The 13255-nt window shown below is 31.4% G+C and overlaps 1 protein-coding gene across 1 annotated transcript in view; it reads left to right on the forward strand.

The window, feature by feature from the left end:
• Positions 1–12807, forward strand: part of LOC107451860 (SEC14-like protein 2) — a 36299-nt gene extending 23492 nt beyond the window's left edge. Inside the window, exons 9-13 of the mRNA XM_016068091.3 lie at positions 1204–1284; positions 2859–2945; positions 6993–7099; positions 9623–9923; positions 12572–12807. Of these exons, the coding sequence (XP_015923577.1) occupies positions 1204–1284; positions 2859–2945; positions 6993–7099; positions 9623–9923; positions 12572–12675 (680 nt within the window). The 3' untranslated portion in view covers positions 12676–12807. The remainder of the gene's footprint in view (positions 1–1203; positions 1285–2858; positions 2946–6992; positions 7100–9622; positions 9924–12571) is intronic.
• The last annotated feature ends 448 nt before the right edge of the window (positions 12808–13255 follow it).

Consider the following 13255-nt stretch of genomic DNA (forward strand, 5'->3'; position numbering starts at 1 on the left):
GACCAACCACCAATTTCGGTCAATCACCGTATATATATATATATATATATATAATTGCGATAAATTTAAAACACTTACATGTGTATTCATTATAGTAATGTTTTTACTATGCCTGCAGAATGTTTGAATGTCTATGAATTTAATTTTGCCGGAAATGCCAAAAGCCAATAAGGTACTTCAGGGATCTCTTACATGCCGCATAATCATACGACATGGCCGCTGAGGATTTTCTGCATCCCGAAAATGCGGTGTCTGGGCCGGGAATCGAACATGGCCATTATATTTATGTAATTGTTATGACTGACGCTGTTAGACTCATTCGTATCTGTTCTTTTCTTCAATTTAATTTGCTTGCTAAATGTGAAAATAATTCTAAAAAAAATTTTTTTTACGTATTCTCAAAAAAATAAAATTGCATATAAAAAAAATACACTAAGAATAGGAATTCATTTAAAAGATTTCACTGTGGTGATATGAGACTATTTACTAATCGCAAAGTAACATCGTGTTGCTATAAAAAGAAATGCAGCTTTGACATTATCTAAGCAGATTTTATACAATCTTAGGTAAAAATATCTCCTAAATTCTCATGTGAGCCCAGGTTTCTGCAAATGCGTCATTTCTATGTTAATAACATTTTAAATAATTTGACTTGGAGCTGGGAAAGACTATTTTAGTTGTAAAATTTCTTCTAAGTGACAGGAGAATGGAAAGGTTCCAACTAAACAATGAGCATTTGCAGCAAGGAACTATATATCCTCCCTTAATTGTAATAACAAAATAATAATCAAACAAATAAAATAAAAATGGCTATTCACCCCCCGCGCAATTCTTTTCTTATTTTCCCCATTTAAAATCCCCCATTTTAATTCCAATCCTTCGTTTCCACTCCCGAAAAATCTCAAATTCATAAAATATATTGCTTAACTTTGACTTAAAGAGCTCGATTCTGATTGGATTAGGAGGAAGTTAGGAGATTCACTGCGTGATGGTGATGCTCTCAATAAATTTATTAAAACAAATGTTATTATGGTGTTGTTGCTTTTCGTGGACTATATTCTGTTAAATGTACAGTTCTCTGAGAAAAAAATCAGTAAAAAATGTTCTAGCTATCAGGTTTTATGTTAAAAAAATGCTTACTTTAAAGGAATAAATAATAAAATTGTACCGATCTTATACATCAAGAATTCATATTTTTTCTAGCGATTCAATATATTTGTGAAGGGTGTCTCTTATATCAAGATTTGTTCCCAGAAAGAGTAAAAGCATTTTATATCATTAATGGTGAGTATATCATTTTGATTTATATACTGTTCTAACTAAAGAACACGCCTTCCCCCAGTTGTCTAAAACACTGACTATGGTTACGAGGTTAAACTGTTTCAGGTAAGGATCTGAGGTAGGAATTGGGTAGATTTTTACTCGGATCGGCATGAGCAGTTTCAAAGACTTCCCTATTTGAGACGGATATTTTCTGTTTCCATAGCAGACGACAACCTCTACGTAGCAAGAGGAGTTCTTTGAATAGATAGACAATATTCATTACCTATAGTTGTTAAATAAATGAAGTAAGAATTTCAAAAAAAGTTATAGAGCACCACAAAATTATTCGACCGGGATTGAATGGATAATCCCAAGAAACTAAAGTGGAAAGTTTTACTTAATAATATAAAAACTTCATTTGCTTCAAAAAGTTTTAAATAAAAGTTTTAACTCGAAACAGCTTGACATGAACACCTTCGTATGTTTCTGAAGGTTTTACATTACCTAGTTTGTTCAATCGAGAGTCTGAGAAATTCAGTTATTCATGATTTTTTCGAATAAAACGTATGTTCCTCTCTCAAAAAACTTTCGAACTTTTTTTCTGATATTGGTTTTTGACAATGGACGATAAGTAGGATCTAATATAAACAGTAATGCATTTTCAAGACCGCCAGTTGTGTCCCTACCGATCGCTGGGAACCGACCGCAGATCTTCCTAATGACAACCCAGTTGCTATGAAATATTTACTCTTAGTTTAGAAAATCTCGCAAAAAGTTAATTAAAATTACAAAATGTAAGCTCCAAATTAATCTATTTTGAGTAAGAAGGGGGGAAAATGAAACTTTGTCCGATTGAGATGACAAAATAGCGGCAAAGAAATATTACAAATCCGCTTAACGAAACAAAAAAGCATTTCAAATAAGTTGCGTTTCGACTACTCTCTGTTTACTTTTCATAGCATTTAATGTCTTCAGTACCACCTTTCCCCACAGTTGATTCTTCCGATTTCGATAACGTTCTAGACCGGGTTCTGTACATAAAAAAAAATTATATATGATGCTTAAACATATTTTTACTGCTTTCTCTTTCAGTAAAAATTCAAAAGCATTGTGTCCTAAGTTAACCTTACAACAGGGTTAACTTTTGTTATCTGACATATTTCAACTAAAACTGACTCTAATATCAACTTTCGTTAAATATTTTCCTTGTGAGGATAAATCGTGTGGCAACCAAACAACCGACCAACCAAACCACGAGCAGAGATAAATTAGAGAATTCATCCAAGGTTAGGGCGGAAAACATTACCTCTCAGCGACATTTAGCACACCTTATTAGTAGACTTGAAATATTCACGGGAGCTAACAATCTTAGTGATAGTTATGGCATTATTTAAGTATATTTTAATAATACATTATGTTTTTAGACATGCTAAGAACGAAAATATTTTTTAAAGAAAGAATGGAATGAAAATTTAGCCACGTTATACTAAATGATTTCGGCAAGCTTAGTTGTTTAACCAAATACCACTTTACATATTTCCTGCTATGAGATGTTACTAACAAATGAAATTTAAAATTATTGTTCATTTCCTTAGGCTCTGCGTATTTCAGCATTGCTTTTTCCATAATTAAACCAGTGATTTCGAATGGCGTCATTCAAAAGATTCAGTTCCTTGGTAAAGGTAAAAGTTCCAAAGTATATTTTCCTGATATTAAAAATGTGAGATTCCATTATATGTCTGATACTGTTCTTTAAAAAACCTCGAAGAAATAACAGTTTTAAGAACAAAAATGTTATATTTATAGTATTTATAAAAAAATAACTCAGTGAGAGATAAAAATGTCACTGAGTTTCTAGTAAAAGTTAAAGATGTTACACATTTTGGCCACCAATACTAAAGTCTTTCTTCTTTAATAATCCACATTTGTGTTTTGAAAATTTTTCTGTCTGATCAAATAATTCTGACGGTGAATAAGAATGAAAATCTCACCCAATTTTATCCATGATTCAATAATACACAACATGATTCTATTTAACTCCCTATATGGTATTATCACTAATACCTTCTGTGCAATAACTACCGGAGCTTTACGTCGATCTAGGCGTTAAATAAGCATCTTTTCATAACCTTTTAATTCATAATTTCTCATGATTCATAACATTTTCATAAACAGCTGACCTTTAAACATAACAAAGACTGTGATAGCTTGTTCTTGTCCTTATCTAGTAACTTTTCAAAGTTACAGCTGTTCTCATCACTAGATTTGGTGATTATTTTTTAAAATTTATATTGAGTAAAATACTACTAGTTAAAATTCTATATTGAGTAAAGTACTCGTTGTATTATAGTTCCTTATTACTAAATTAAAGTAAAATACAACTCAATACTCACAACTCACTTTGATTAAAAGAGCCATCTGCTACAAATTTGATTTATATTCTCACATCAATATTATTTCATAGTATTATCAAATGGGATACTCTCAGTTCGAGAAGAAGACCGCAGATGCACAGTCACCTGACCTATTATAACAGTCATTGAACAGCCGACCCACTTTTATGGGTTTACGACTACTGATGTTCAACTCTGTAGCTTTGTAGTTTTGAACCCAATCCAGAAGACAGGGATCTCCTGGATCGAGTATTGGGAGAAATTTGCCTGCGTGGAGGACTTTTAGGTAGAGCTAACCCGCATTTGCGCTACACGGAGCGGAAGACCACGAGAACCTCTCACTGTTAGCGTGACGGCAAGGGGACTCTAACCCATAATCCGTCTACCACTGAGGATATTTCCCGTCAGGACTGTGGTCGGTGCTAGCCGGATGCGGAATTCGTATCGACTGGGAGTCGAACCCGGTTTACCTCATTGGAAGGCGAATGCTCTATCCCCTGAGCCATCGCGGCTCCAACCTAACCTATAACCTCAACTTCAGCCGGTTTCTTATAAACAAGATGGCATGTTAGCGTTACTGTCAGCATTTTTTCGTTAATTAGAGAAAATAAATCGAGCATTTCTTTTTTGATAAGTATTGATTACTTATTTCTTTAATTTATAAGAATTCATTACGAAAATGAATTACTAGAAGAACGTATATTGAATTCATATTTGACGGAATAGGCTCACTCGAAATAAAATGGAAATAAAAGTAACTAATATAAACTAATGCCACGTTTCAACAGCTAATCAGGATCGAGACAAACGATGGCGTCGCTTACAGGTCCCACACATTTTTTTTCTTCGATTACGTGTTGTTTTGAGTGTTTGAAACTGTCTGAATATAAATATCTTCGATTACTAAGCTTCGGTTGGATTGAAGGCAAAAAAAATAAAAAATTTGATAAAGTCTTAATTGCAAGAATGGAGCATTTTTTTCAAGAACATGCACTCAATCACATGAATACCGCACCACTGTATACTAAGCATAAAACCCCGATAATGAATGCCTTTTTCTTAATCGTTCTGTATGAGACAAAGAAAGTTAGAGATGTTTAAAATCTTAGAAATGATAATCGAATATTTATTATTGAGGTATCAAATTATGATTTAAAAAATTTACTGTATCTTTAATTAATAAGAAAATGAAAATTTCTTCCAAAAATGAAATTCGTGGGAGAGATATTTTTCTTCCAAAAATGAACTACAAAAAACTAAAAAAAGTTAAACACATGCCATAAGTGTGTCAATCTGGTTTTTCTTTTTATTCCCTCTAGTGAGCATGTTCCAGATAAATTTTTTCAAAATGTAAACTAAAGATTTTCATGTTTTATTTAAATTCTTCATAATTAATAGTATACTTAACAATCGAGTATGTATTTTTCCCTCTTTTTTTATAAGATTATAAGCAACTAGTGGGCTACGCCCCCTGCTTGCTAACGTTCGCCAACCCCGGAAAATTGCTACGCAATCTTATATGGTTTACTTCGCAAACCAAGCTCGCTTCGCTCGCTACTAACTTAGGTACATTGCAAATGCACACAATTCTAAGAATTCAAAACAATCATTCAAATCCACATAACAACTTTTTTTTTAAAAAAAAAATTACATCTTTTTAGTAAATACAAAGTAATTCAAATAAATTTGAATTCAAATAAATGACATGTAATTCGTTAAACCTATTAGAAATGTGCTATTGTATAAAATCTTAAAGCGTAACAGCACGACTGAGACTCATTTTTCAATGAATAGCTAATAACAATAATAAAACAAATAAATTCGTGATATAAATCAAAAATCGTCAAATAAATTCGTCAAAAAAAGCGCTTTCGACAAAATACTAAAATAGAGATCTATCGACAAAGACTACTCACTTCTGCCTAGCTTAATAGTATGAGATTGCCGCAGTTGATGTTCTCTCAGGTTATTTCCGTTTCCGTTTCTAAAAGCGCTATATGTTGAGCCACCTCAGCTAGATTTGGTATGTGACATTTTTAGCTGCAATCATTGGTCGATTTTCGAGCGTTGCCATTCGGGGAGTTGTAATGAGGCTTTTTTTTTGTCTCCGTGTAAGAGAAATATATATATAGACATTAATGCAAACTATATTATGGTAATCGGAACACCGAAATTTGTAAGAAGCATAACGGTTGGATTTGCCTATGTAAAATAGGTAGAATACTCATGTTTTAACTAGAATTTTGGGTTGAAACACAAAGGGTCATAATGTTGTACCTTGGACTAATTTAAACATTTTTTTTTTAAATTTTTATTCATAAAATAACTCAAATAACTTCGGAATCGGAAATACATCACATTGTCTATTAATATATATGTTTTCTGTTAACTTATTCCGTTTAACGTTTAAAAAAACACTTTGTAAAATAAAGAAAAAAAGAAAATGTTCGCTGAAAGTACAAAACGATACCAAGTACTGTACCTTGTATCACCTTATGTTGGAACTTTGGAAATTACAATTTTTCTCTTGAACACTTATTTTGAATTCTTTTCCTTTTAAACTTATGAGTAGATTGAATTTGGCTATAGAGGCAAACATATGTAAACAATTTTATACAGCTAAGTAAGCAAAATAAATAAATAAATCATAAGCGTTATACCAAAAATATTTTGGGGATATATTTCAAAAACTTCTATTCTTATTAAAAACACAGAAACTTAAATTGTGAGTATCATATTCCATAAGAAAATGCCTTTGCATTAAATGAATCTTTTGAATATACCTTTAACCAGTCCAAAGTACAATGCAAAGACTGGTCTGAGGTAAGATAGGCATAAATGTATTTTTGCGGGGGTGGGGGATTATTATCTTATCTCATAAAGGATGACATTTTGATATTCATCTACCTTAGATATGTTTTTAAATGCAAATACTATGAGGTTATATTTCTCACCGAAATTGTTTCAAGAATCACGGTTTGACAACTAAAGAATTAGAAAAAAAATTACGTAGAACATGCCTGAAAATCCTTAAATTATCGACAAAACTGCAGACAGCACCCGTTGTTACCGGTATCAACTACAGATACTGGAATACTAAGCTCTACAAATAAATGACACAAATAATTACATTGGCTTAAGGTACCTACAGTTCAATGCACAACATTCGTCCACATACTTCATACAAGGCCTAAGATTTCAGTCACCAGTAGGTTTTCTGTATTGACGTATTTTGTTTTATCAAATTTCACTCTTGTATTTTAAAACAAAACCATCTGATTTTTCCTAATTTTTAAATGTGTATTTTTTGAAAAATTGAATTCTTTGTTGCTTTAGATGAATGCAAAGATAAACTTTTAGAAATAATTGACGCCGACGTCCTACCTGCCTTCCTAGGTGGTACCAGAACAGATCCAGATGGCAACCCTTTATGTACCAGTTTTGTAAGTCACTTCTCAGCTGCTTACATATTGTTCTATACTTCTTTTTTTGCCTCTTCGTAAAGAAATTACTTGGAAAACAAGTTTGCAGATACATCTAGAGCTCACTCCTTCAGAGAATCAAAGTAAAAAGCCCACCTATAAATTTACAATGAGCCAGCGGTTTCCAACTTACACGAGGCCGGGGGCCACAATTAAAAACAAAAATCAAATGGCGGGCCGCAACTTTATCAAAATTTTATGTAGGACTCTTTTATGTTTGAAGGAACATTAAATATTACAGTCAGATTTTTACCAAGTTGTACAAAACAAAAGTATTGAATTACAAATTAAAATAAGAAGTAGATTTTTAAAAATATTTAATTGTTATTAATAATATTTTTATAAATATTAAATACATAATAAAAATTCGGGCTACAATAACTTTAATGTGCACCTATGTATTAAACAATTAATGCGCAACAGATATCTAATTGTTAAGATATCAAACTTTGAAAAGGTTGGTATTAAAACTTACAAAGTAGCACACACAATATTCAATGAGAAAATTGAGGTTTGTCTGCTGCAACCAAAAGAGAATAGATATTTAAGTTTAAAATTTACAAATGTGTGTGCAAATATTTTCATCCAAAATGAGTGGTTTCAAAAAGTTAAATCGGAGAATTTCTTCGAGAAAATTTCTGATACGCACATGCTACATTATATTCACAAAATACAAGAAAAAAATAAAACAAAAAAGAGCAACATATACGATTATTGATTAAATATTTTCTTGGATGCAAAACTTGAGAAATAAATTTATTTGCACCGTTGGTATGTTAAATTTTACAGAAACGAAGAAATTAGGTTTTTATTAACGAGAAAGGTATTGCAAACCCATATAGATTTTTTACGAAGATTGTCAGCAAAAAAGTGACAACTAATATATTTTAGTACGCGAGCCACGAAAAAAGGCTTCGCGGGCTGGATGAGCCCCCCGGGTTGCCAATTGGAAACCCCTGAGCTAGACAAAAGCAAAATCGTAATAAATTAAAATACAAATTTTAAATAACTGCGCTTTTCAAGTAGACTCCAATATTTCCCCAAAAATGTTCCGCGGAACCGTGGAAGCATTGCGGGGTTTTCGAAGGTTATAATTATTTTTTTAAACATATAATAGTTATAATTATAAGATAACTGTTATACATTATAGTTGATAATTTGTAATTTACTTAATATATCGGTTGTATATATATACTTATTTATGTTAAGTGTCAATGAGAAGAATTGTAATTTAAAAAGAAAAAAAAAATTTCTCAATACAATATATTGAATAAATTATGAAAAGAATATGATAATAAATTCAGTAAGTATTTTTCATCGAGTTTTTCAATTCAACATAAAATAAGCAAATTCAATAATATAAAAGAACGTTTCTTTGATTTTCTATGTTTGCATCATTTCTTTTTTGCAAACCATATCTCAGCTTATTTTATTAATTTTCAAAATATGCATGTCCCAAGAATAATTTCATAATGCAAAATATTTCATTCTTCAATCAATTTTATTCGATTTCTTTCATCTGTTGAATTAAGGTTCGTAGATCTGGTTGACTATTGACAAATATCTTCACATTCCAGAAACTCATCGACACTGATATGATGTACATGGCCTCGCTATCGTTCATTAAAATGAAATTAGAATCATCATAATACTCATATCAGTAACAGAGCCTGATTGACAGACATGGGTTCATCGCGCGGTCGTCCAACTTGGTTCTTTATCGAATTGATATACCGTCGCCACCATGATGGTTGATGGATTTGATTTAGACGTTGGATGGCAGTTAGTATGTCTCAGAACGATAATTTAATTTGAACAGAGTCAGAGATTCTGCTCCAACCCTCTATTATCCAAAAGAAAACGATCATTTTTAAAGCCAGGGCTTAATGATATGAGAAGATATCATGACCACATAACTTCCTGCGTCTATGAGAGAAGTAATGCTACTGGTACGAGTGCAGACATATATTCTTTTATCCATATGTTCATTTTTTCTTGGTTTCTATTGGTTCAAGTTTTATTAAAATGATCAATATCTCATGGTCACATAAGCCATGTAATTTCGAATATTTCCCTGAACAGATAGGCCAGCAAGATCTCTAGACTTGACAGAGAATTTTTGAGCAGCATGGAAAGTTCATGCCACTAATGAACTGAAGTTAAGTGTAGACACGTCCCTTACCATAATTCATTTTTCACGAGAACTTTTTACTTAAAATTGTGATATGTTTTTCTTATAATAGTCAAAAGCTGAATTTTCTATAGGGGAGGGGATTTTCTATAGTTCGAAAACCCTTGCATCCACTGTTCATATTTTCCACTTGTTCATATTTTCCACTGTTCATATTGTCCACTGGCACAATAGATTCTGCATTCAAAAGAGAGAAACACAGACAAAGGTTTCCTTTTATTACTATAGATTCTAAATTTATAGATTAAGGGAGGTAAAAAGAATAAAATAACTTATTTAATATTTTCTTTTAGATTAAACACGGAAAGAAAATTCCCGAAGAACTATACTTGAAGCAGAGATCATTAATTAGCGAAAATGGCGTTAAGAAGCTCATTGTGAAGAGATCATCTTTCTCCGAAGTGATGCTTTTAGTTGATGAACCAAGTACATTTATAGAGTGGGAATTCGAAACAGCCAGCAGGAGCATAGGTTTTGGCCTCTTCTTTAAAAACGAATCAAACCCATGTACAGAAATCGAAGAACTAATTGAATTACAAAGATTTGAAGCTGCGGTTGAAACAGGCATTTACAAGTGTCAAAAAACAGGAACTTGTGAGTGGAAATTTCAGTCCTTAAGTAGTATTAAGAAAGTACAGTGCAGAACCCGTTATCCGGAAATCAGAAAACCGGAAAACCAAAAAACCGGAACGAAATTCGATAAATTTTCCCGCCATTTTTAAAAAAAATGTTTTTTTTTCCTCATTAGATTTTAGGATTTTTCTTTCTTTTTTGAAAGATGTTTAGCATACCATCATTTTAGAAATAATCATTACTGTAATTACTTTATCGTTTTTTCTTCTTTTTAGGATTATTTCCAAATATTTTTATTTTTTTAGTTGGGTTTAACAATAAAAAAATGGTTTTTTGTAGCGATTCAGAAAACCGGAAAAATCAGTTATCCGGAATAGCGATGGTCCCGATCGTTCCGGATAATCAGTTCCCTACTGTAATTAATTGTTTCATTATCATTTTTCTCATTTCAACAAATTATTGATTCTCATTAAAAAATATTGACAGACTCAGCAGAGTAAATTAATGTTTTTAATTACAGGGTTTGCACAAATGAATAATAACTGGGTTATAAAAAAAAACAATTTGAAACTATTAAGCTTATTACAATATTTATTTACAGAGCGAAAAAAAAAAAACAAGTCACCCTGAATAACTTTCGATCTACTGATTGGGTTTTGACGTACTAGAACTCAATTCTAATAGTTCACTACTCTAATAGTTTAGTAGCTCAAATCTACTAATTATTTAAAGCAGAAGATATCTCTCTCAAGTTACGAAATCAGACACAAAAAATTACTTTCTCGTACTAAACATTTTTTGACGAATTTGGATCTTAAACCCTCAAACTATAGGAGTAGCTGCAATCTGGGAAAGATGGTCTTAATAGTTTGGTCAGGAGTGCGGTCAAAAGCTTGGACTTTTAACTTTTTAATGTTAATTTTACTTTTTACTAATTTACTATATCTTGAGAATTTTTCAAGAGAATCTAAAATTTTAACACGCAATTTTAAAATTCGGAAATTCGTTTATTCAAAGATGCAAAAAATGACTTTTAATAAATATTATTATATTTTATTTTTATTATTTTTGTTTATTAATTAATGTATCGAAAAATTGTTAGGTGATCCAAAAAAATGATTGTACACACTTTTAAAATTCACTTATCCAAAAAAGAAAAAAAAATTTCCTATTATTTACCATTTTATTTAAAAGTTTTAAATTGTAAGGTATTGAAATTTTTACATTATTCTAGAGAATGTGATTTTATATGACAAAATTTGGACGAAATCGGATGAATATTTCCTGAGAAATCGACTTTTAATTATCGACTTTTTTAAAATTCAATTTGTGAGAAACTGTTTGACCGATTTCGTTAAAAATTTTGTACATTGCCAGATAATTTCACATTCTTTAAAATTACGAAAAAAATTTATAACTTAAAATTTAATATTTTTAAACTATTATTAAATAAAATAAAAAAGTAATTATTCGAAATTAATTTTTCATGGAATTATCTTTGAACGAACGAATTTCATAATTGTGTGCAAAAATGTTTCAAATCGCTTAAAAATGTCTCCAGATATGGCGAAATATGCATAAAATAAAATTAGCAATAAAGGGTCCAAACTTGTGACAGTACTCCTGACAAAACTATTGAGACCCAATTGCTGCTACAGAATTACGGCCGAATTTTTTTAATATTTGGGGATCAAAAATTAAAGAAATCGTGTGTTTATTCAAAAAAAAATTTATTTTTGTGTCTGATTTCAAAATTTAAAATATCGTTTGCACTAACTAATTAGCATATTTGAGGTCACCCCCTCGGACCATTAAGAGAGTCCTTGTACGTGAAAGTTCGATTATTAGATCCTTAACCTTAACCTTTTTTCTTTTTAATAATTCTGCGATATTTATGGTAAGAGATTGCACGAATTAAATTTCAGTTTGACGTGTTAAAATTTTAAAAGCTTTTAAATTGTTTTGATAGTATATTCGCATAATTTGATAGCGAAAATAAACGCAACTACATGCAGTTACGAATGATTACTTTAATCCTATACAGCAATGGTCTTTTCTTAAACAGCAACGGAGTATGATTCTGAGTCTAGCGGAGTATGAAATTATGATTCTGAGTCTGTCCGCTAGAAAACATAACTAATTACAACATAATCAAATCTCACTCAACTATATGGTCTCACTCGATTCTCCCCAATACGAAGAAAAGCGAAATTACGTTATAAAAACGCAGATAATGCTACATAAGACTGAAACCATATATGGTTTCAGTCTTACAGTAAATCTGCGAGCTGGTTTTTCTCTCCTGTTGGTTATACCTCTTTTTTTCAAGCTGAAACTTGTTTGTATTTTTTCTGAACCTCTGTGTTTCTCTTTTATTTTGTATTTCGAAATTGATGAAGATTCTTTATTGTACATAAAACTAAGATTATAGTATTTTATTTTTATGTAGTAATATTTGAACTTCATTCATATTGCTTAGCTTCACTCAAGCACAAAATTAATCCATAAGTATTTCAAATCAGATAATTATTTTTCAAACATCCTGTGGTATCGTGAATTTGAAAATTATGCTATGTTTAACATTTTGAAACAGTAACCTTTTTTAAATCTTTATTAAGTAATAAAAAAAATCAATCATTTTATTTCTATTGTTATTTTTTTTCTTCCAGATATTATTGTTTTTGACAACTCTTATAGTTGGTTGTATTCAAAGGAACTGTACTACAGAATACGTTTGAGAATGCCCAATGAAGAAAGTTCAAGCCTTACTTAGATTGTCTTTCTTGCAATCTCTGTATTGTTATAGTAGCATATATCTGAGACTTACAAAAATTATGGATTTAAAAATTATGTATTCAAAAACAATGTATTCAATTATGTAGCGAAATAAAAGTTATGAAACTTTTTCTACTCCAATTATTTGATTTAAGCTTTTTGTTTTTGCATATTTAATTTTTTGCAGCATGTAATGACCATCATTAACAGGGCCGTAACTACACTGGGGCAGTCGGGGCATCGCTGGTCAAGGGAGCCCCATATGATTGGACCATATCACATTTTTTTCAAAATTAAGTTTCTCTCTTTATATATATATTGTTGTTGTTGCTGTTAATTTACGTCACACTAGAGCTGCACAATGGGCTATTGGCGACGGTCATCCGAAGGAAACATCCCGGAGGATCATCCGAAGACATGCCATCACAATTTTGATCCTCTGCGGAGGGGATGGCACCCCCGCCTCGGTAGCCCGACGACCAGCGCACAGTCGAGCACTTTACGGTAGCATAGTTTAACGAGGACCAATACCGCACACCCTCGGTCCCTACGCAGACTGATCCAAGTGGTCACCCACC

The sequence above is a fragment of the Parasteatoda tepidariorum genome, chromosome 7, assembly GCF_043381705.1.
Source record: "Parasteatoda tepidariorum isolate YZ-2023 chromosome 7, CAS_Ptep_4.0, whole genome shotgun sequence".
Taxonomy (NCBI): Eukaryota; Metazoa; Arthropoda; class Arachnida; order Araneae; family Theridiidae; genus Parasteatoda; species Parasteatoda tepidariorum.